This window comes from Macaca nemestrina, chromosome 15 (assembly GCF_043159975.1).
Source record: "Macaca nemestrina isolate mMacNem1 chromosome 15, mMacNem.hap1, whole genome shotgun sequence".
NCBI lineage: Eukaryota > Metazoa > Chordata > Mammalia > Primates > Cercopithecidae > Macaca > Macaca nemestrina.
Genome location: NC_092139.1, coordinates 97090979 through 97110647, shown reverse-complemented (window position 1 = coordinate 97110647; position 19669 = coordinate 97090979). Strand labels below are relative to the sequence as shown.

Below are 19669 nucleotides of genomic sequence, written 5' to 3'. Positions count from 1 at the left end.
GGAGGCGGAGGTTGCAGTGAGCCGAGATCGTGCCACTGCACTCCAGTCTCGGTGACAGAGCAAGACTGTCTCAAAACAAAAACAAAAACAAAGCATAGTTATCTCAACAAATGGTACTTGTCATCATTATAAGTATTTTGAGGTTCTCAACCAACTGTAACTTTTTTCAGACAAGATACATGGGAATTTCCTGGGTCTTAGATCCCAGTTGGATATTCAGATGCTGTACTATGTGCCAGGGCCTGTGGAGGTCTGTCTGATTTCCCTAGGGAAGAGATGCTCAGAAAATTAATGCTTAGGTTTTCATAGAGTCCTTGGGCATGTTTGATAATGAAGAGCCAACCAATCAAAGCCATTTCTCTCTCTCTCTGTTTTTTGGAGAAAAGTTCTCACCCTTTCACCCAGACTGGAGTGCAGTGTGATCATAGTTCACTACAGCCTTGAACTTCTGGGTTAAAACAATCCTCCCACCTGAGCCCCCCAGTAGCTGGGACCACAGGTGTGTGCCCCATACCCAGCTAATTTTATTATTATTTTATTTTCTCTATCACCCCAGCTGGAGGGCACTGGCGCAATCTCAGCTCACCTCAACCTCTTCCTCCCAGGTTCAAGTGATTCTCGTACCTCAGCCTCCTGAGTAGCTGGGATTACAGGCGCCCACCACCACACCCAGTTAGTTTGTTTTTTGTTTTGTTTTGTTTTTTGAGATGGAGTCTTTCTCTATCACCCAGGCTGGAGTGCAGGTGACACAATCTTGGCTCACTGCAATCTCTGCCCTTCTCGGTTCAAGCGATTCTCCTGCCTCAGCCTCCCAAGTAGCTGGGACTACAGGTGCCCTCCACCACGCAAGGCTAATTTTTTGTATTTTTAGTAGAGACGGGGTTTCACCGTGTTAGCCAGGATGGTCTCAATCTCCTGACCTCGTGATCCACTCGCCTCAGCCTCCCAAAGTGCTGGGATTACAGGCGTGAGCCCCCGCGCCCGCCCAAGCGTGCATTTTTATAATGCTCCCAGGTGATGCTGCTGAAGGCAGTCCACAGTCCACACCGAGAACCCACATACCAGGCCACCTGTACAGATCATGAAAATGAAGCCCCTAGCACACTGCCTGGCACATGGTTTGTGCCCAGGAAACAGCACTAGAGAGACTATGCAAGTTGCTCTAGATCCACAAGGGAACTGATGCTTGCTCAGTCCCATGCAGTCTTGGGTGTCCCATCCCGATCTCCCCTGCCCTGCCCCCAGCCTTCCCAGGGGAAGAGAATAAACAACAGCAGCAGCATTTTCATTTTATAAGCACTTGGTTTTATTGCACAGAAGCAATTGAAAGTGGACTCCAGTGGAAAGTGTGCCCTGGCATAATTCAGTGGCCAGTGCCCGGCCCCACCTGGACCGCTCTTCCAGAATAGAGAGCTCTGGGCAAGGGCTTGACCACTCCTTTGGAAAACAGAAGGCATTTGGGAATAGGTTAAGACATCTCAAGCATAATGTGTTTCTAACTGCTCATTCATTATTGCGGTCATCTGTCAGTTGCACATAGAGGCAATAAATGCACTTATTTGGAAAGGAGGGGGCAGTTTTATAGTCAAGTGTTTACGTGTGGCATTCGGCATATATCACATTCAGCTACATAAGCTATCATAACATAATTGTCCATCGCCTGGGGAGGGCGTGGGGGCAGGGGCCTGGGAGTGCCCTCTCTTGCTAACATATTGCTAACAAATTCCTGTTTGAAGAAGAAGGCCCCATCATCAAAGCAGTTTCTTCTTACATAAAGAGAAAAAGTGAAAATTGTGTTAATCCGATCCTTGAGCTCTGGGACTCTTGTGAGTTTCTTTGGCTGTTCCGGATGTTCCTTTCTCCCTGCCTTACTTCCCCTTGGTGGCCTTGTCTTCTGTGGCCTTCTCTGGAGGCCTGCTATCTTTTTGGTCTGTGCTGGATGATTTTTCAGCCTTTTCCGCCTTAGGCTTGGTAGGCTCCTTTGAAAGGGTCTTGTCATCCTCCTTGGCTTTGGCCTCTGTCTTGGGTTTCTCCTCAGGCTTCTTGGCCTTCTCCTCCTTGGTGTCTTTTTTCTCCGGTGCTGCTGCCGCCTCCTCCTTCTCTGCTGGTTTGCTGGGTTCCTTGGCCTTGGCATCATCTGGTTCCTTCTTGGCCACCTCTGTCTTCTCTTTGGGTTTAGCGTCTTCCTTCACCCCCACCTTAGCAGGAGCCTCCTTCTCTGGGGTGGCGGCTTTTTTCTTATCTTCAGCCTCTTCCTTCTTGGCTTCAACTTTGGATTCTTTGGGCTTTTCGACAGCAGGTTCCTTCTTCTCCTCCACCTTGGGCTTTGGAGCCTCTTTCTTGGGTGCCTCCTCTTTCTTGCTGTCCTTCTCCTCCGTTTTTGGCGTGGCAGGGGCTTTCTCTTCCTCTGCCTTCTTTGGGGGCTCTTTGACTTTCACCTCTTGGGGCTTCTCCTCCTTCACTGGGGACTTCACCTCTTCCTTCTTTGGGATCTCTTTCTCAGGGGCCTTGGCATCCTCCTTCAGGGGAGACTTCGCCTTCTCTGGGGACTTGACCTCCTCCTTGACAGGGCTTTTGGCCTTTTCAGGGGATTTGTCTGCAGGGGACCTTGCTTCCTCCGCTGGCGTCTTGGCTTCTGGAGATTTCACATCAAGAGTCTTGGCCTTCTCAGGGGACTTGGCCTTCTCCGGGGACTTGGCCTTCTCGGGGGACTTGGCTTCCTCCTTCACTGGGGACTTGGCCTTCTCGGGGGACTTGGCCTTCTCGGGGGACTTGGCTTCCTCCTTCACTGGGGACTTGGCCTTCTCGGGGGACTTGGCTTCCTCTTTCACTGGGGACTTGGCCTTCTCGGGGGACTTGGCCTTCTCGGGGGACTTGGCTTCCTCCTTCACTGGGGACTTGGCCTTCTCGGGGGACTTGGCTTCCTCCTTCACTGGGGACTTGGCCTTCTCGGGGGACTTCGCTTCCTCCTTCACTGGGGACTTGGCCTTCTCGGGGGACTTCGCTTCCTCCTTCACTGGGGACTTGGCCTTCTCTGGGGACTTTGCTTCCTTCTCTGGGGACTTGGCCTTCTCGGGGGACTTTGCTTCCTCCTTCGTTGGGGACTTGGCCTTTTCAGGGGACTTGGCCTCAGCCGGTGACTTTGCTTCTTCCTTCACTGGGGACTTGGCCTTCTCTGGAGACTTGGCCTCAGCTGGTGACTTTGCCTCTTCCTTTGCTGGAGACTTGGCCTTCTCAGGGGACTTGACCTCGGCTGGAGATTTTGCTTCCTCCTTCTCTGGAGACTTGGCCTCAGCCGGTGACTTTGCCTCTTCCTTTGCTGGAGACTTGGCCTTCTCGGGGGACTTGACCTCGGCTGGGGATTTTGCTTCCTCCTTCTCTGGAGACTTGGCCTCAGCCGGTGACTTTGCCTCTTCCTTTACTGGTGACTTGGCTTCCTTCTCTGGGGATGCAGCCTCTTCTGCTGGGGGAGACTTTGCTGCTTCTTCTCCCCCTTCTGCCTCCTCCTCTTCACCCACTTCTTCCTCCTTGCCCTCCTCCTCTTTGGCCTCTTTCTCCTCTTCTTCAGTCACTTCTTCAGTTACTTGGGTCTCCTCTGTCTGTTCCTCCACAATCACAGTTTCTTTCTCAGACTTCTCCACCACTTTGACCTTCTCTTCGCTTTTGACCTTTATGTGAGTGGACACAGCGGGAATTTTGGGGAGTCCTTCGGGAAGCGAGAAAGGAATTGGGCCAAAGCCAATCCGACACTCTTCACCTTCCAGGAGTTTTCTGCAGGATGGATAATGGAACACATTACTATACACTCAGAGCAAATTCACTATTTGGGTTCTTCCTAGACTATCCTGAAGGTCACTGACATTGAATGATATGGATTTTGGTGGAACAGGAATGTGAAGGGTGGGCATTATGAGCCTGGAGAAAGTCACTTGGCAAATCATTCCAGTGACCACCCAGAATATGTAACGCAGTGGACTGGTTTTTTGTTTTTTGTGTTTTTTTTGAGACAGGGTCTCGCTCTATTGCCCAGGCTTAAGCAACTGGTCTTCTTCAATACAGCTAAGCCTGAAACTTTTTAAATAAAACAACTTTTGCCCCACAAAAAAGGCCCTCAAGAGAAAGCTCCTAAATAAATTTAACAAAGATTAAATTTATTGTACCTCAAACTAAAATAGTATTCAAGAGAACCCTGGGAGCCTGAGCAAACAATTCCACTTTTTTCTTTTTTTGAGACGGAGTCTCACTCTGTTGCCTAGGCTGGAGTCCAGTGACACAATCTCAGCTCACTACAACCTCTGCCTCCAAGATTCAAGCAGTTCTCCTGTCTCAGCCTCCTGAGTAGCTGGGAGTAGAGGCACACGCCACCACACCAATTTTTGTATTTTTAGTAGAGACGGGGTTTCACAATATTGGTCAGGCTGGTCTCAAACTCCTGACCTCAGGTGATCCACCCGCCTCAGCCTCCCAAAGTGCTGGGATTACAGGTGTGAGCCACTGCGTCTAACCACAATTCCACTTTTATAAATTTGGGTTCAAGAGGTCTTAGAATGCTCCCATTTGAATCGCGAGTGTCTCTCGTCACCCTGTATTACCATATTTTGAGTTTCAGGAATAAGGTAGAGGCTGCAGTTTCCCCTCTTGGCTTTGCTCCTCACTAGATGGGTGACCTTGGCCAAGACACACAAACTCTTTGAGCCTCAACTTCCTCATTGGAAAAATAGGGTCATCAGAGTCCCTACATCAGAGGGTTGTTTCAGTGAGACAATGAACGGAAAAGACTTGGCAGAGTGCCTGTCGCAGAGTAAGTGTGGGGGTTACCCCTCAGACTAGTGCTTCCCAAATTTAGCAGCACACAGATGACTGGGGATCTTATCAAAATGCAGATTCTGATTCAGCAGGTCTGGGGAGGGGCTGAGAGTCTGTCTTTTGTTGTTGTTGTTGTTTTTGAGACAGTGTCTCACTCTGTGGTGACAGGCTGGAGTGCAGTGGCATGATCATAGCTCACTGAAGCCTCCAACTCCCAGGCTCAGGTGATCCTCCCACGTCAGCCTCCTGAGTAGCTGAGACTAAAGGCATGTGCCACCATGCCCAACTATCTTTTTTTTTTTTTTTTGTATTTTTTGTAGAGATGGGGTTTTGCCATGCTGCCCAGCTTGGCCTCAAACTCCCAAACTGAAACAATCTGTCTGCCTTGGCCTTCCAAAGTGCTGGGATTACAGGCATGAGCCACCACACTCAACCGAGAGACTACCTTTCTGATAAGCTCTTGAATGACGCCAGTTCCGCTGGTTCATTTGCCATGATTTGAGTAGCAAGATTACAGACTAGAGCCAAGAAGTAGGAAGCCACAGGTCACCAGTCAGAACTGGGACAAGTCCTTGGGGGATCAGTCCTTTTCCTTAGCCCTGGCTCCCCCAGGTCTTATTCCTGAGACTGGCTTTCTCAAGACTGCCATTGACTAAGGATTCCCTCTGTGGCAGCCCAGTGGTACCTGTGCTTCCTGGATTAGCTTCAGAATGGGATTAGCTCATCTTCCTGACAACCCTACGACATGGGTGCTCTTATTATCATCTCCATTTTATTTCCCCAAGAAGTGAATGCTTGCAGAGCTAAGAAACTCTCAAGGACAGAGTTTTAAAGCTCCCTGACAACTCAAGCACCTCTTTTCCCTCCAAAGCAGGCCTCTGGCTGGTTGGATTTGGGGAGGGGATAAGGAACTTCCACCCTCTAAATCATTTCAGAATGAAAGTAAGTCACTCTCAAGACTCACCGGCTGGGCGCAGTGGCTCACGCCTGTAATCCCAGCACTTTGGGAGGCCGAGGTGGGCGGATCACCTGAGGTCAGGAGTTCGAGACCAGCCTGGTCAACATAGTGAAACCCGGTTTCTACTAAAAGATACAAAAAATAGCTGGGTGTGGTGGCGGGTGCCTGTAATCCCAGCTACTTGGGAGGCTGAGGCAGGAAAATCACTTGAACCCAGGAGACAGAGGTTGCAGTGAGCTGAGCTAACACTGCTGCACTCCAGCCTGGGCAACAGAGTGAGACTCCATCTCAAAAAGAAAAAAAAAAGACTCATATATCTCACAAACTAAGAGTGGCTGCCAGGGGCTGAAGGAAGGAGAGAATGATAATGATGGCTTCTTGGGTATGGAGTTTCAGCTTAGGATGATGAAAACAGTTCTGGAGACAGTGGTTATGGCTGCACAGTAATGTGAAAGTACTTAATATCACTGAACTATCTACCTAACATGGTTAAATGGGGCTGGGCATGGTGGCTCACGCCTATAATCCCAGGACTTTGGGAGGCTGAGGTGGGCAGATGGCTTGAGTCCAGGAGTTCGAGACCAGCCTGGCTAACATGGTGAAACCCCTTTTCTACTAAAAAAAGAATACAAAAATTAGCCAGGCATGGTGGCGGGCACCTGTAATCCCAGCTACTCAGGAGGCTGAGGCACGGGAATCGCTTGAACCCAGGAGGGAGAGGTTGCAGTGGGCAGAGATCGCACCACTGTACTCCAGCCTGGGCAACACAGTAAGTCTGTCTCAAAAAAATAAATAAAATATAAAATAAATAAATTGGTTCAATGGTAAATTGTATGTTTTATCTATTTTGCCACAATTTAAAAAGAGTTTTGTCCCTAAGACAGGTAGGCTGCCTAAACGGGGTCTTGAAACCCAAGGCTTAGCGTCTCATAGGAACACAAGGTTTCTCCACCATGTGACGGCCCCTGTGCGTCTCACCTGTAAGCGGCTATCTCTATATCCAGAGCCATCTTGACATTGAGCAGGTCCTGGTATTCTCGCAGCTGGGCTGCCATCTCCCACTTGGTGTTCCTCAGCTCAGCGTCCAGCTGCTGAATGGCTTCCTGGGAAGGAGAGGTGACACACATCACATGCCAGCCAGTGTCTGGCCCTCAGTATTAGGGAAGCTGCAGCGGGCTGTGCAACCCCAGAGTAGGCCCATCCAGCCAGGCTCACTGGGGCCAACCCCAACCCTGCTGGAGCTGTTGGGTCCTCATTAGTGGACATGGAACAATCTGGAGCAAAAATTCTGCTGTATAATGACCTCAGCCTGGGGAAGGTCTGAAATGAAATTCATCAGACGTCAACAGTTGTTTCTGTTTGTTTGGCTGGTAGGATAATGGGAGAACTTTTACAGATCTTGAGCTTAGAAAGTGCTCAGTGAGGACAGGAGGGGTGGCTTATGCCTGTATTCCCAACACTTTAGGAAGCCGAGGAGGGCGGATCACTTGAGGTCAGGAGTTCAAGATTAGCCTGGCCAACATGGTGAAACCCTGTGTCTACTGAAAATACAAAAATTAGCCAGATGTGGTGGCATACACCTGTAATCCCAGCTACTTGGGAGGCTGAGACAGAAGAATCGCTTGAACCCAGGAGGCGGAGGTTACAGTGAGCCGAGATCGCACCACTGTACTCCAGCCTGGGAGATATAGTGAGACTCTGGTGGTTCACGCCTGTAATTCCAGCATTTTGGGAGGCTGAGGCAGGAGGATCGCTTCAGCTCAGGAGTTTGAGACCAGCCTGGGCAACACAGTGAGACCTCATTTCTACAAAACAATTAAATAATTAGCTGGACATGGTGATGTGCACCTGTAGTCCCAGCTACTCAGGAGGCTGAGGCAGGAGGATTACTTGAGCCCAGGAGGACAAGGCTTTAGTGAGCTGTCATCTCGCTGTCACATTCCAGCTTGGGCAACAGCATGAGACTGCGTTTCAAAAAAGAAAAAAAAAAGCCCAGTGGGAGCAGGGCCTTGCCTGCTTTTGCTCCTGTCTTTCCCCAGTGTGCCACCGTGTCCGACACATAGTCAGGGCATTGGTGACTGCCTCAGCCTTCGGAGTAGCTAGCACTGTAGGCACACACCACCATGCCCAGCTAATTTTTTTTTATTTTCTTGAGACAGAGTCTCGCTCTCTCGCTCTGTCACCCAGGCTGGGTGCAGTGGCATGATCTCGGCTCACTGTAACCACCGCCTCCCAAGTTCAGTTCAAGCAATTCTCCTGTCTCAGCCTCCCAAGTAGCTGGGATTACAGGTACACACCACCATGCTCAGTTAATTTTTGTATCTTTTTAGTAGAGACAGGGTTTCACCATGTTGGCCAGGCTGGTCCTGAACTCCTGACCTCAAGTAATCCACCCGCCTTGGCCTCCCAAAGAGCTGGGATCACAGGCATGAGCCACCATGCCCAGCCGCCAGTTATCTTTAAAAGAAGGAATCTGCTAAGGCCTTCCCCCGGTCACCCAAAGACATTGGTGGCTGTTTACCAAATGTCCACTGTGACCAAGACCAAGCTAGTGAGTGGCAGAGCTGGGATTCAAATCTAGAAGGATTCGAATGTTGAAGACCTTGCCGAGCTCATTGACAAGTTCACACTAATCTCATTTAAAGTCTCTCTCTCTAGGCCAGGCACGGTGCCTCACACCTGTAATCCTAATACTTTGGGAGGCTAAGGTGGGAGGACTGCCTGAGCCCAGGAGTTTGAGACCAGCTTGGCCAACATGGTGAAACCCCGTTGATACTAAAAATACAAAAATTAGCCAGGTGTGATGGCATGCGCCTGTAGTCCCTGCTACTCGAGAGACTGAGGCTCGAGAATCTCTTGAGTCAAGGCAGAGGTTGCAGTGAGCTGAGATCATGCCACTGCACTCCAGCCTGGGCAACAGAGTGAGGCTCCATCTCAAAACAAATACGTAAAGAAATAAAAGTCTATCTCTTTCATCTTTCCAGCTCTGCAAAGCAGGCTTTTTTTTTTCATTGCTAGAAAGGAATTCAGATTCAGAGAATTAGATAACTTTCCTAGGGTCATACAGTTGGAAAGTGCTGGTATGTCTGACTCCAAGGGCCACAATCTTAACCACTACAATCCTACTTGGTGAGGGACAGTAACTTGTCCAGGGTTACCCAATCAGGTAAGCTGTCTGCCCTGCCCCTGCCCACCTGGTAGGAGGCAATGTCGGCCTGATGACGGTCCTCTAGCTCAGAGCGCTGCCTCTCCAGTGAGTCCTTGGTGCTTTTCAGTGTCTCCAGCTCTGTGGTCCTGGCCTGCAGCTGACGCCGGTACTCAGTTATCTCCTCCTGCGCTGAGCGCATGGCGTCTGTGTTCACCTTGGCTGCCTCGGACAGTCGGTCCAGCCTCACTGGGGGAGAAGGTAGCAGGGCACAGGGTTAGACACACCTGGATTTGGGTTCTAATGCCCAGATTATTATTATTATTATTTTTGAGATGGAGTCTCACTCTGTCGCCCAGGCTGGAGTGCAGTGGCGCAATCTCGGCTCACTGCCAGCTCCGCCTCCTGGGTTCAAGCGATTCTCCTGCCTCAGTCTCCCGAGTAACGGAATTACAGGCACCCGCCACTATGCCCAGCTAATTTTTTGTATTTTTAGTAGACATGGGGTTTTGCCACGTTGGCCAGGCTAGTCTTGAACTCCTGACCTCGTGATTCGCCTGCCTCGGCCTCCCAAAGTGCTAGGATTACAGGCGTGAGCCACCGCGCCCGGCCTAATGCCCAGATTTTGAAGGTGACACACGTGGATTGACCTACTGCGTATGCCAGGCACCATCCTGGATGCTTGACTCACTCTTTCCTGTGAGGTAAAGGCAAGTGACTACTCCCTAAGGCCACCCAGCTAGTGAGTGGCAGAGCTGGGACTCAAATCCCCAAAGATCAGGCTCTGTCTCCCGCAACGTGGGATCCAAAAACTCTGCAGTCCAGCTCCCTAGCAAGGGCCTGGCAGTGCTGGGGGTTCCAATGTTATACCTGGCCCATGGGGCTTAACACTGAGCTGCAGGCTGGAGGCTTGTGGCTGAACAAGTTAATGAGCTTGTGACCTTTGAGAGGCAGGAGGGTACCGTGAGCAATCAGGTCACCTTGTAGCCATGGTTCCTTCCTTACAGGTTTCTGCGCAGAGTCCAAGGTCATTGCAGAGCCCGTGGCCTGGGTGCCAACCCCCCTGTCCCTTTCTCCACCTAGCTGCGCACTGCCCCTGAGCATTGGTAGCCACACCCCAGCCTCTGCCAGCAACCAGTTCCTGGTTCCCAGGAAACCTTTCAGGGGCAGTGGAGGTCTGGAGACTGGTCTTTAGCTCATGAAAGTGAACATCCTGAATCCCCAGATAGTGGCACCCAGGGCATGAGTCTTGGTGGGGAGGGAGGAAGGAAGGAAGCCAGCTGAGTGGGCCAGTAAAATTCTGGGACGTCTGTCCCTATGACTGGCAAACCCAAAAGAGGTTTGCGCAGGGAGGGGCCTTGCTGCGGAGATGGAGGAGGGGATGGTTCTGCTCTGCAGAGGAGTGGAAAAGGAACAGAAAAAGCTATGCATCCAAATCCCGGTTTTCCTGGCTTTCCCTGCTAGCTAGTGCTGGCAAAGACTTAGAAACCATCCAGGTGGTTGGGGATTCTCAACTATTGTGAATCACAGATGCTTTTGGAAAATCACTGAAGCCTCTGCCCTCTCTCCCAAAAACAACGCAAAGTTTTATAGACAGTTTCGTGAGAGATCACGGAACTCCCCGAATTAAGCAGCCCAGTTGATCTACCCCACTCTTTCAACTCAAAAAGAAATTAAAACCGGAGAGGGCAAGTGTTGGTCAAGGTCACCCTGCAGCTGCTGGGCACAGCTTCAAGGCAGCGCAATCTAGCTGACTCAGGGCTGCAAGGAGTTGGGGGAGGGGCAGACTTGGGAGGCTCCCAGCTTTCCTAAAGGAGAAAAGGGACATTAAAACATGAACGGGTCCACCAGCCACCTCGCCACAGGCAACAACTGATTGTGGTAATGGTTCCTCCTAGGAAGAAAAGATGCGAAAAGCCCTGCCCCACCCGACGTGGAAGATTAAGGTAGGGACGTTAAGCAGTAAGCACGGAATGGGGAGGAGCCTGGTAGGGGAGAGAGGAATAGGGTTCCTTGCAGGGTGCAGGAGAGGGCGTGGCAGCATTGGCGGGGAAGCCTTGCTACTTAGAAGGGCTAAGAGTCTCCAGCACTTGCAGACCAGAATCCTGCATCACTTTTTTCCTACAGAGGAAACTTGATTTTGTTCTTGACATCGGAGTGGGGTTGCCTAAGCTTGGGGTAGAGAGCAGCAGGGGGCCCAGAGCTTAAGTATAGCTCTAAAGAACCTGGAAAGGGGGAACCGAAGGACAATCCAGAGTTGGGTACGTCCCACAAGAGACCCAGAGTAAAACCGCGATTTAACTAGGGGCATGGACTTTGCAGAGGGATGGTAAGCAGCGCCCCCTTGGGTCACACCGCCCAGAAGCTCCCTGCGGGGTCAGCGGGGGCGCTCCTCCCCCCCACCCGCGGGCCTGCGCACCTCGGAACCACTCCTCGGACTGTAGCGTGCTCTGCACCGCGTGGCCTTCAAGCTGCGCGCGGATCTCGCGCAGCGCCGACGTCACGTCGCACTTGAGGGCGTCGCGCGTCTCGGCCTGCACCTGCGCCTGCGCGGCGCTGGAGCCCTGGATCTGGCCGAGCAGCTCGCCCACCTCCTCCTGGTGGTGGCGCCGCAGGTATCCGCACTCCTCCTGCAGCGCCTGCGCCTTCTTCTGCAGTTCCACGCGCGCCGCCTCGGCCTCCTGCGCGAAGCGCGCGAGCGCGCGGGCCGCCGCCTCGGCCTCCTCTCGCTGCCGGGCCTCGTCGTCGAGGCGCTGGCGCACGTGCGCGATATCCTCGAGCAGGTGCTCCTGCTCCAGGCGTAGTTGACCGCGCGCCGCGCCCAGACGCAGCACCGCGCCGCGCATCTCTCGGACCTCGCGCTCGTACAGCTCGCCCATAGCGGAGCGGCCCGCCTGCTGCTGCCGCAACGCCGCCGCCTCGCCCTCCAGGCTGCGGTTGTGCGCCTCCAGCTGCCGCACCTTGTCGATGTACCCCGCGAAGCGGTCGTTCAGCGCCTGCAGCTGCTCCTTCTCACTGCGCGCTGTGGCCGCCGCCACCACGCAGCCCTCCGGCCCGTTGCTCAGCGTGTCCAGCGAGTCGGTGCTTGAGGCGGCGCCTGCGCCGCGGAAGCGGCTGGGCGAGGCGGACACGGAGCTCACAGACGTCCGTGTCCACGAGTGGAAGCCGCTGGAGGAGCCGGCGGCGGAGCGCGTCCCGCCTGCGCCGCCCTTTCGGGCCAGCGCGTAGTGGAGGCTGCCGCCGCCGTGCAGCGGCGCGAACGGGGCGCCCAGCAGCGCGTCCGCGCCGCCGAAGCTCATCATGGCCGGAGCAGGTGCGCGGGGCCGGGACGGGGCTGGAGGCACTGCGGCAGCACCAGGGCGCCGGCCCTTTTATAGCCGCCGCGGCCGGGTCCAACCCCTTGTCAGTGAGGGGGTGGGGAGGAGGGCCCCGCCCTCTCCGCCTCCTCCCCTGCGGCCCCCGGCTGACCGGCTCAGCCGCAGTGAGAGGGGCGGGGTAGGGGACCGAGGAGGGAAGGGGAATCGACGCTGCGTCAGAGGAGACCCCCGAGTTCGGGGAAGCGGGCAGAGGACTCCCGGAGTGGGCCAGTGAGGACCCCCGGGTATGCGTCGGAAGAGCCTGAGAGTGTGTTCGGAATAAGAAAGGGGACTTGAAACAGGGAGAGGACAAGGAGAAACCTGATGGGAATAGGGGCAGGATGCCCTAGGGATGGAGCAATGGAAGATTGCAGTCATTAGGATGAAGGGATCCCCGTATGAGAGAGGACACGAGGCTTTCCAAATAGTTAAGAGAGGCCCTCAGGATAGGGGGTGCAGAGACTGTGCAGCCAGCCCCGGAATAGAGGAGGGAGCAAGACAGTCCTGAATGGGAGCATGGACGCTCCATAGAACGGAGACAGGAGACCCCTGACGGGGGTACAGTGTTCTCCTAACATCTAGAGGACCCACTTGGAGAGCGCTCAGGAAACTCCGCGGCCAGCCCTGGAATAGATGAAGGGGGACCTGGAGTTGGGGAGAATACCAAGACTACCCTCAATGGGGGTATGGGAGACACTGCAGAGGATGGAGAGAGGGAACCCCGGATGGGTGGGGTTGGGAGGGGGCAAAGCGTTCTATGAAAAGTCGGCAGTGGCCCCCCGAGAGAGGAGACAGGAGACCCTGCTGCCATCCCCAGTAAAGGGGACGGACCCTCAGAGAAGCGGGCAGAGGGTTCCCTGAATAGGCAGGAGGAAGCTGGGCTGAGTTTGAGGGGCAGATAACCCACAGTGGGGGTACCGTAGCGGGGCTTGAGCATGAAATTGAGAGAGCTGGCGCCTGTGTGGGGTGGGGGGAAATGATGGGTGTCACCCGAGCCAGGTTCTGCACACTAGGGTCAGCTAAGCAGTTTGCTAGTCGAATGACCTTGGACGAGCTGTATTCTCCCACCCTTGTTTTTCCATCTGTACAACGAAGAGGTCTTGCCCCAGAGACAAGCTCCAACTTCTGACCCCCGACTGCCCCAGGAAGTTCCACTTTGAGGGGTCTCTGGCTGAATTGGGGATGGGGAACCCACATCTTGCCGTTCTCTCGCCACTATGAAGTCCTCTTTTCTCCCTCCCCCTCCCCATCTTCTCAGCCTCAACTTGTTCTCTGTTCCCCTACCCCCATAACAGACAAGCAGGCGCCTGAGTCGGCATCCCTTCTCGCTTCCAGGGAAGTGATGGGATGCTTTCCAGGTACAAAAGTCCCTCACCCCACTAGGATGTCAGGTAGAAAAAGGGGTCCCCAGGACTTAGGGGGCCCTGCAACGGCTGTGACATTTGGTTCTTTATTGGTTTTCGCTCATGTTTTATGCCTTGGGAGTGGGGGAGGCGCTGCGGCTGGAGCTTCAGCACCGGGGACAGGGCCTGCTCTTTGTTGGGCGTGGGGAGGGGAAAGCGATTAACTTCTGCTTTTACTTTAGGGGAGGGAAGGGAGGCACGGAGTGCTCAGGGGACCCGAGAGCGGAGGCGAGTGATCCAGCAGGGTCACACAGTGAGCCAGGGACCCCTCCTTGGACTTCCTGTCAAGGGTCTAGTTCCCTGTTTTCTGGGCTGTTCTCCTCCTGCATAGGGACCCCTGCGAAAGGACCCCTGGGGATGCCGCGAGCCCTGAGACCCCCTTGAGAGTTTGTAGACTCCTACTTGCACTCTGAATCTCCCCCACTACACCCCCACTTTACCCGAGTTTTCCTGCTCCAGGATTCCCAGGACAGAACAGACAGATCCCCCAGGAAAGACCTCTGCCAGTTCCTTTCTCTTTGCCCTCTGTCTCCTTCCAAGGCCCCTGGTTCTAAGCAGACCCTCAGAGCTGGGAAAGTGATGGCGCTGTCCCTTTAACCATGTTTTACTGGAAGGAGAGTGCGCTGGGAGGAGGGAAGAGGGGGAGGGAGTTTCTGGTTTTGCATGAAGAAGCAGAACATGATGAAGCATTTTTCCCCCATCTAAAGATCCAGTCATGCTCCAGTTTGCAAGGGGCAACGGGCTGGTTGCAGGTGGTTCTGGGAGGATGGAGGTGAGTGGCTGGTCTGAGGTCCCTGATAAAGGCATGGGGAGGGGGTGTTGGGCAGGACTCCCTTGCTCTCAGATGGCTCCCCATTTATTTGTCATTCTACTTGGAATTTTGCCATTGGAGCCTTGTTCCTCTGGTCTTTTCGGTCTGCAGAATGCTGATATATTCTCTGGATGTGAGAAGGCTCACAAGCAGCTGACAGCAAAGAGGACTAGGGATTTGGGGTAAAAAGGGGGCTCCAAGAGGGACTGTTTTGAGGCCAGGGGGCTACAACCGTCAGATTGAAGCTGCCTATGTAGTCCAAGAAGCCCCAAGCATGACTCTTGTGGCTGGAAAAAATGGCATGAGGGCTCGAGCCCTGAGGTCAGTTCCCCCAAAGGACCCTTCAGTCTCACCTCCAGAAAGCCATCCCTGGCTACCTTCACCCCCATATTTAGTTAATTGTCCCCTCCTAGTTGTTCCCATGGTTCCCAGGGCTCATCTCTAATGCTGCTTTTACCACTGTGTGTTGTGTGAATGAATCAATGAATGAATAAGTTCCGTCTATTCTCCAGCCAAACTTGTGGTCTAGAGGGGCTGTGAATGGTTCTGCCCTGAGTTCTTGGGGCTTGAATCACTTTCACCTTCCTCCCTGGGATTCTTACCATTTGGAAGTGAGTAGAATAATATATTCATCTATCTATCCGTCCATCCATCCATCCACCCACAGTTCTTGGAGTATATCTTCCCAGAGCCTGGACTTGGCAGTGAGCATTGTGAATCTCCCAAAGGCAAGTAGAGTGTGCTGAGTTTCCCAGACTTCCTGCCCTTGGGCCCTTCTTGTCCCCATGTGTCTCCCGGACAAGGGTCCAGTGGCTCACAGTGAAGGACACACTGAGATTTGGGTCTCGGCCCCTGCTGTCCCTGGGCTTTTCTGGACCCCAAGGCTGGTGCTCTTCAGGAACATACATGCAGGGTGAAGGATAAAGCAGTAAGCGCGTAAACAGCCACCAGCCTTGCTGTTACTCAGTGTTCATTAGGCAGGGATCATTGTCCCTATTTTATAGGCAAGTAGACTGAGGCCCAAGTGAGGAAGTGGGTTGCCTGAGTTGACTCAGTGACACAGCAGAGCCCAGTGTCTCAGCTCATCCTGAGATGGCACAGGACACACAGGGTGGAAACTTGTTTCTCTTGCACAGTAGAGGCCAACATGGTCTGAGGGTAGAGGATTGAGAGACCATCAGAGAGGGGATGGGCAGCTTTCTGGGCCTGGGGCTGGGGTCTGGCCGCTGACAGATCACCCATCTGTAAGTCTCTGTGGCCCATAACCCAACACCAGCATAGCCTGCGTGTGAGAACCCGCTTCCTGGCCCGGGTACCCTCTGACACTGTGTCACCTCTGTGGGAGCTACATATGACCACTGTTGGGGATGCAGATGCTAAATTCCTCATTCTCTTTTGCTGCTTGGTTTTTCTCCATAGGACTTGACCTTTTCTGACACGCTACAATGTGTCTTATCTTCTCCACTAAAATAGAACTTCATCGGGACAGGGATTTTTGTTTGTTTTATTCACTGCTGACTTCTCCGGTGCTTGGAATATTGTCTGGCATACGGTGGGTGCATAGCAAGTAGTTTCAGGATGTCTGCGAGGCTCTGCCGGAGAGGCCTGTTATCACCCAGACATGTTAGCACTGGGCATCTGGACAGTTCCAGGCCCCAGGGAGGCTGCCCACAGGATGACTGGAGAAGGAGGTCTTGAAAGTGTGGCCCCCATCCTGGGGCCTGAAGCCTCCCAGCCCGAGCTGTGTGGTCCCCTTTGCTGAGGCTCAAACGTTGCCGGCTCTATTGCCTGCAGACTCACCCTGCTCCTGCACTGCCTGTTCCTTTTTATGTTCAGCAATTCCTTTTAGAAAGTGCTGAGCCTTTCTTCCTGTTTCCTTTCCCTGTGAATGTCCATCATGCCCCACATTCTCCGTCTCTCCTCTTGCCCCTCCTTTCTCCACTGCATTCCCTTCCCCCTCTTCCTTCTCCCTCTATTATATCCCTCCCTCTTTCCCCCCAATTTCTCCTCTTTATTCCTTTCCTTTTCCTTTTTCTTCCTCTCCCTCGTTTTTTCTCCTGTCCCTCCTTAGAGATGCTCTCTTTTTGCTGCGTTTGAATCTGATTTATAATAAAAGGGCGGCAGTCTCCCCACGCCTACTCCCTTTAGGACACAGACAACAAAAAACTAAACTGTGTGCAGTTTTGCATAAGCCTCCGCCTCCTGGCTTCCACCCACAGCCTTAACCCCCAGGGACCAGCCACCGCTGACGCAGGCCTGCAGCAGGTCTGCCTGCCCGCCTGCCCATCTGCCACCCTGGGAGTGCACCAGGTGGGAAGCTGGGTTCTACCCAAAGGCCAGGAACTGGAGGATGGGGTCACAGGTCCGCCCTATCTCCCCTGCTCTAGTTCCTGCTGTGGGAGACTATGGATGAATGATTCTTGGGCTGTGGTTCCCAAGACGGAGAGTGAGATGGTTCATTGGACTTTCATCTAGTAACTGAGTGGGGCTTGCCAAGTTACAAGTGCCCCAGGGCTGTCATTACTCTTCTTACCTAGAGCAAGAGGCTAAGTAGCAATGGGAATAAAGGCTGTCATCTCAGGAAAGAAGGAGATGCCTGGCTTCTCTTATTCTTGCAATCCCATGAAATAGATACCATTACTATCCCCGTGTCATGGTTTGAGAAATGAAGACTCAGAGAGGCTGGTCATGGTAGCTGATGCCTGTAATCCCAGCACTTTGGAAGGCCAAGGTGAGAGGATCACTTGACCCCAGGAGCTTGAGACCAGCTTGGGCAACATAGCAAGACTGTATTTCAATTAATAATAATAAATAAATAAGTTTTTAAGAAAATGATGGCTCAGATTGAATAACTTGCCCCAGGTTATACATCTGAAAAGTGGTGGAGCTGGGATTTGAACTCAGGTCTTATGGGCTCTGCAGCAGGAATACTGAACTACAAGACTGTACATCTCGCGTTCAAGGCAGGCCCACCTGGACCCAGCACTTTCCTGATTCCGTCACAGCTGGCCAGGGGCTTTGCTCTTTGGGTTTCTTCTGGTGCCTTGGTGGAAGCAAGGAGGATTGAAAATGGGCTCAATCAAAACTTGTTTCTTTTCCCCCAGGTTTTTTTTTTTTTGAGACGGAGTCTCACTCTGTCGCCCAGGCTGGAGTGTTGTGGCCGGATCTCAGCTCACTGCAAGCTCCGCCTCCCGGGTTTAGCCATTCTCCTGCCTCAGCCTCCCGAGTAGCTGGCACTACAGGCTCCCGCCACTTCGCCCGGCTAGTGTTTTGTATTTTTTAGTAGAGACGGGGTTTCACGGTGTTCGCCAGGATGGTCTCGATCTCCTGACCTTGTGATCCGCCCGTCTCGGCCTCCCAGAGTGCTGGGATTACAGGCTTGAGCCACCGTGCCCGGCCTTCCCCCAGGTTTTTATATTCTCTGAGTTGTCTTGAGGCAAGGAGGTTTCCCAGGCAGCATAGTCAGGAAGTTAAAATGATGACCAGCTCAGCTTTCTGGATGATCCTGATTGAGGAGATAGATGAGTAGAAAGAAGCCATGGGACAGTGATTGGTGTTCACAGTGTAAATCTTTTTTTTTTTTTAGTCTTGCTCTGTCACCCAGGCTGGAGTGCAGTGGCGCAATCTCAGCTCACTGCAACCTCCGCCTTCCAGGTTCAAGTGATTCTCGTGCCTCAGCCTCCTGAGTAGCTGGAATTACAGGCATGCACCACATGCCTGGCTAATTTTTGCATTTTTAGTAGAGATGGGGTTTTGCCATCTTGGCCAGCCTGGTCTGGTCTTGAACTCCGACCTTAAGTGATCCACTCGCCTCAGCCTCCCAAAGTGCTGGGATTACTAATGTGAGCTACTGCACCTGGGTTCACAGTGTAAATCTTGAGTGATGGAGAAAACAGCTTTGTCATCCTTTACATGGTGGGCACCTGCCTGCTGTGCTCCACGTACATACGTGGCGTCTGCAACAACTCTGTCAGCTGTGCAAGGTCACTGTCCTCTACAGAGTAGAACATCAACACTGAGAAGGAACGTGACCTGCCAAGGCCACAGAGCAAGGTGGTGGAGGGGCTGTGGGTCACATCTAGGCTTTGTCCAGGACCCTTGCACCTCCCAGTATCCATATTGGCTCTCAGGAAAACAATAAAAAAAGGTTTCAGTGCTGTTTCATCTCTTTATTCTGGGGGAGAAGGAGGAGGGGGCCCATAGTATATTTTAGAGAAAGATTCATCCCAGAGTTTAAATTGGGATGTTGGGGGCCAAGCGCGGTGGCTCACGCCTGTAATCCCAGCACTTTGGGAGGCCAAGGCAGGCGGATCACCTGAGGTCAGGAGTTCAAGACACCTGGACGACATAGTGAAACCCCGTCTCTACTAAAACTACAAAAATTAGCCGGGTGTGTTGGTGTGTGCCTGTAATCCCAGCTACTTGGGAGGCTGAGGCAGGAGAATCGCTTGAACCCAGGAGGCGGAGTTTGCAGTGAGCTGAGATCGTGCCATTGCACTCCAGCCTGGATGACAGAGCAAGACTCTGTCTTGGAAAAACAAACAAACAAACAAAAATGGATTTTGGGACTTGAGGAAGAATTAACAGTTGGATAAAAGTTCATTCCTGATGGCCAATGTTGGCATTACTGAGCCCTAAAAGAGGCGCCCCCGCAGGCTGGGCACAGTGGCTCTCGCCTGTAATCCCAGCACATTGGGAGGCCAAGGTGGGAGGATCGCTTGAGCCCAGGAGTTTAAGACCAGCGTGGGCAACAAAGTGAGACCCTGTTTCTATAAAACAATTTGAAAATTAGCTGGATGAGGTTGTGTGCATCTGTAGATCCAGCTCCCTGCGAGGTTGAGCTGGAAGGATCATTGAGCCCAGGAGTTCAAGGCTTCTGTGAACTATAATTGTGCCATTGCACTCCAGTCTAGGTGACAGAGTGAGACCCTGTCTCTTAAAAAAAAGAAGAAAAAGAAGCCCCTGCAAATGGGCACAGCCCCAGGCTTGGTGGACATGAAGCTTTCCCTGCCCAGGGGCAGCTGCACCCTGGCTTCTCTCTCTGCAGTCAGCTGTGTGGGGACATGGAGGACTTGGGGGCAGCCTGGCATTGCCAAAGACAACAGATGCCAGCATGAGAGAGACATGCCAAGAAAGTTTCTGAAACCTCTGCCTCAGCCCCGAGCCAGGCACTCCCTGTGCATGGAAAAC

General features: G+C 52.9%; 1 protein-coding gene across 1 annotated transcript; it reads right to left on the bottom strand.

The window, feature by feature from the left end:
* Positions 1–1282: 1282 nt before the first annotated feature.
* LOC105487262 (neurofilament heavy chain) lies at positions 1283–12230 on the bottom strand. Its single transcript, XM_011750680.3, has 4 exons — positions 11329–12230; positions 8959–9158; positions 6743–6867; positions 1283–3771 (listed from the first exon to the last, which is right to left on the bottom strand). The coding sequence occupies exons 1-4, from the start codon at positions 12209–12211 to the stop codon at positions 1869–1871; spliced, it is 3111 nt and encodes a 1036-aa protein (XP_011748982.2). The 5' UTR covers positions 12212–12230; the 3' UTR covers positions 1283–1868.
* Between the last annotated feature and the right edge of the window lie 7439 nt (positions 12231–19669).

What these genes read in the sequence shown, in the direction of transcription:
- LOC105487262 (XM_011750680.3), bottom strand. Translation starts at nt 12,211, where the DNA reads ATGATGAGCTTCGGCGGCGCGGACGCGCTGCTGGGCGCCCCGTTCGCG. An exon ending in GTCCGAGGAGTGGTTCCGAG is followed by an intron (nt 9,159 to 11,328) that starts GTGCGCAGGCCC and finishes CTTCTCCCCCAG; the next exon opens with TGAGGCTGGACCGACTGTCC. An exon ending in CCGACATTGCCTCCTACCAG is followed by an intron (nt 6,868 to 8,958) that starts GTGGGCAGGGGC and finishes TCTCCTTCCCAG; the next exon opens with GAAGCCATTCAGCAGCTGGA.